The sequence below is a fragment of the Arachis ipaensis genome, chromosome B04 (genome assembly GCF_000816755.2).
Source record: "Arachis ipaensis cultivar K30076 chromosome B04, Araip1.1, whole genome shotgun sequence".
NCBI classification, from domain to species: domain Eukaryota; kingdom Viridiplantae; phylum Streptophyta; class Magnoliopsida; order Fabales; family Fabaceae; genus Arachis; species Arachis ipaensis.
This window is the reverse complement of record NC_029788.2, coordinates 20261627-20263363: the sequence shown is the minus strand read 5'-3', so window position 1 is coordinate 20263363 and position 1737 is coordinate 20261627. Positions and strand designations below refer to the sequence as shown.

Here is a 1737-nt window from a genome sequence, read left to right as displayed (position 1 = left end):
ACTAATTTTAGTACGCATATAACATAGTTAATTTTTATTGTTGCAAATCAAATTCTACCCTAAATATTTGAGAAAACTTTGTTCACAATTGGGCGTGGTTTACACATAGCCTTCAATGGAGTCAGCCTTGAAAGAGTGAACCAATTTCTTTCTCTCATATCAATGGGTTCCTCACTAACCCTTTTCCAATCAAAGCATTGAATCAACAATCCCAAAGTGAAACCAACACCATGCATAGCCATTGCTTCACCAGGGCAAGCCCTTCGTCCCAATCCAAAAGCAACCAACTTCTTCTCCTCTCCTTCTTTCTCAAACCTCTCCGGATTGAAACACGTGGCATCACTCCAGACCGTAGGATCTCTATGCATCCCCCAAGCATTGATCATCACTATGGTGTTCTTTGGAACATTGAATCCTCCTATTGTGATGTCTTGTGATGACACGTGTGGTATGAGCAATGGTGCTGGCGTGTACAACCTTAATGACTCTAGAATAATGTTCCTAAGGTAAGGTAGTTTTGGAAGATCTGATTCACTTAACAACCTCTCTTCTCCGATTTGTGTCTCTATTTCTTCTCTTGCCTTGTTCAAAACCTCAGGGTGATTTAGTAAATTACATAGTGACCACTCTAAAGTCACAGCAGATGAATCTGTTCCCGCAAACAGCATGGCCTACAATGGTTCAATCAAATTAACAAACGATGTTATAATTTCTATATGTTAGATATTAACATGTGAAATGCAAATATAGTCTTCTATAAATTTAGAGAAAATCTTGAAGTCACCCATTTTTAATAGTTTTGACCAGTATTTAGTTAATATAAATATAAATATTAAATTATTTTTAATAAATAAATTTTATTAATTTATGTATATAAATTTTAATAAATATTTATACAAGATGTGATAATTTATTTGTATAAATTCTAGTAAATATAAGTACAAATTATATATTTTATGTATATAAATATTTATAAATATAAATATAAAAGTAAATTATTATATACTGACTCAAAATAATAATATTTGTTGATTATGTAACGTTGTTAATAAATTTATTGTCAATATTATTGACAAGAAAAATATTTATTCGGTGTAAATTATTTAAGTTATTATATACTACTATACATCTTTTTTAACCATATACAAACTAAACATGATTTTTAATTAAAGATAACATATATGTATTAGCCAAGCATATACAAATTCCTGAAATTTCACTCTGCTGAAAATAAATGATATGACGGAGACATACATTATCATAATTAATCGGTAGCATTATGCAGCCATAAACTAAGTAGGAAACATGTTTTTGTAGATACTATATATCGTAAGTATTGGATAAAGAAATAGCGTAGAGCATAGACTATTGACTAATTCAAAACTCAAAAGTCAATAGCATTATATTAATGTCAACATCATTTATTTCAATATCAATATAAGTATAGAAATTAAATTGTTTTTCTAAATTTTATTTGTTGGTCATATTAAATTTTTATTAAATTAAATTCGTCTTTTTAAATTTATCAAAACCAATGACATTCATCTCTAGTCAGAGTGATTTGGATTTTGGAGAAAGACATAATTGACATTGATAAACTTGAAGACTAATTTGATTTAATAAAAATTTAGAAAATTAATTTAATTATTTACTCATGTAACATATATTAATAATCAGCAAACATTAGATTCTATTTGTTACAAGAGAAATGTTAGTTAAGAGATTTAATAATTTTTA

General features: G+C 27.9%; 1 protein-coding gene across 1 annotated transcript in view; it reads right to left on the bottom strand.

The window, feature by feature from the left end:
- LOC107639093 (isoflavone 2'-hydroxylase) overlaps window positions 28-1737 on the bottom strand; it is a 3020-nt gene continuing 1310 nt past the window's right edge. Inside the window, exon 3 of the mRNA XM_021120951.1 lies at window positions 28-671. Coding sequence (XP_020976610.1) covers window positions 60-671 — 612 coding nt within the window. The 3' untranslated portion in view covers window positions 28-59. The remainder of the gene's footprint in view (window positions 672-1737) is intronic.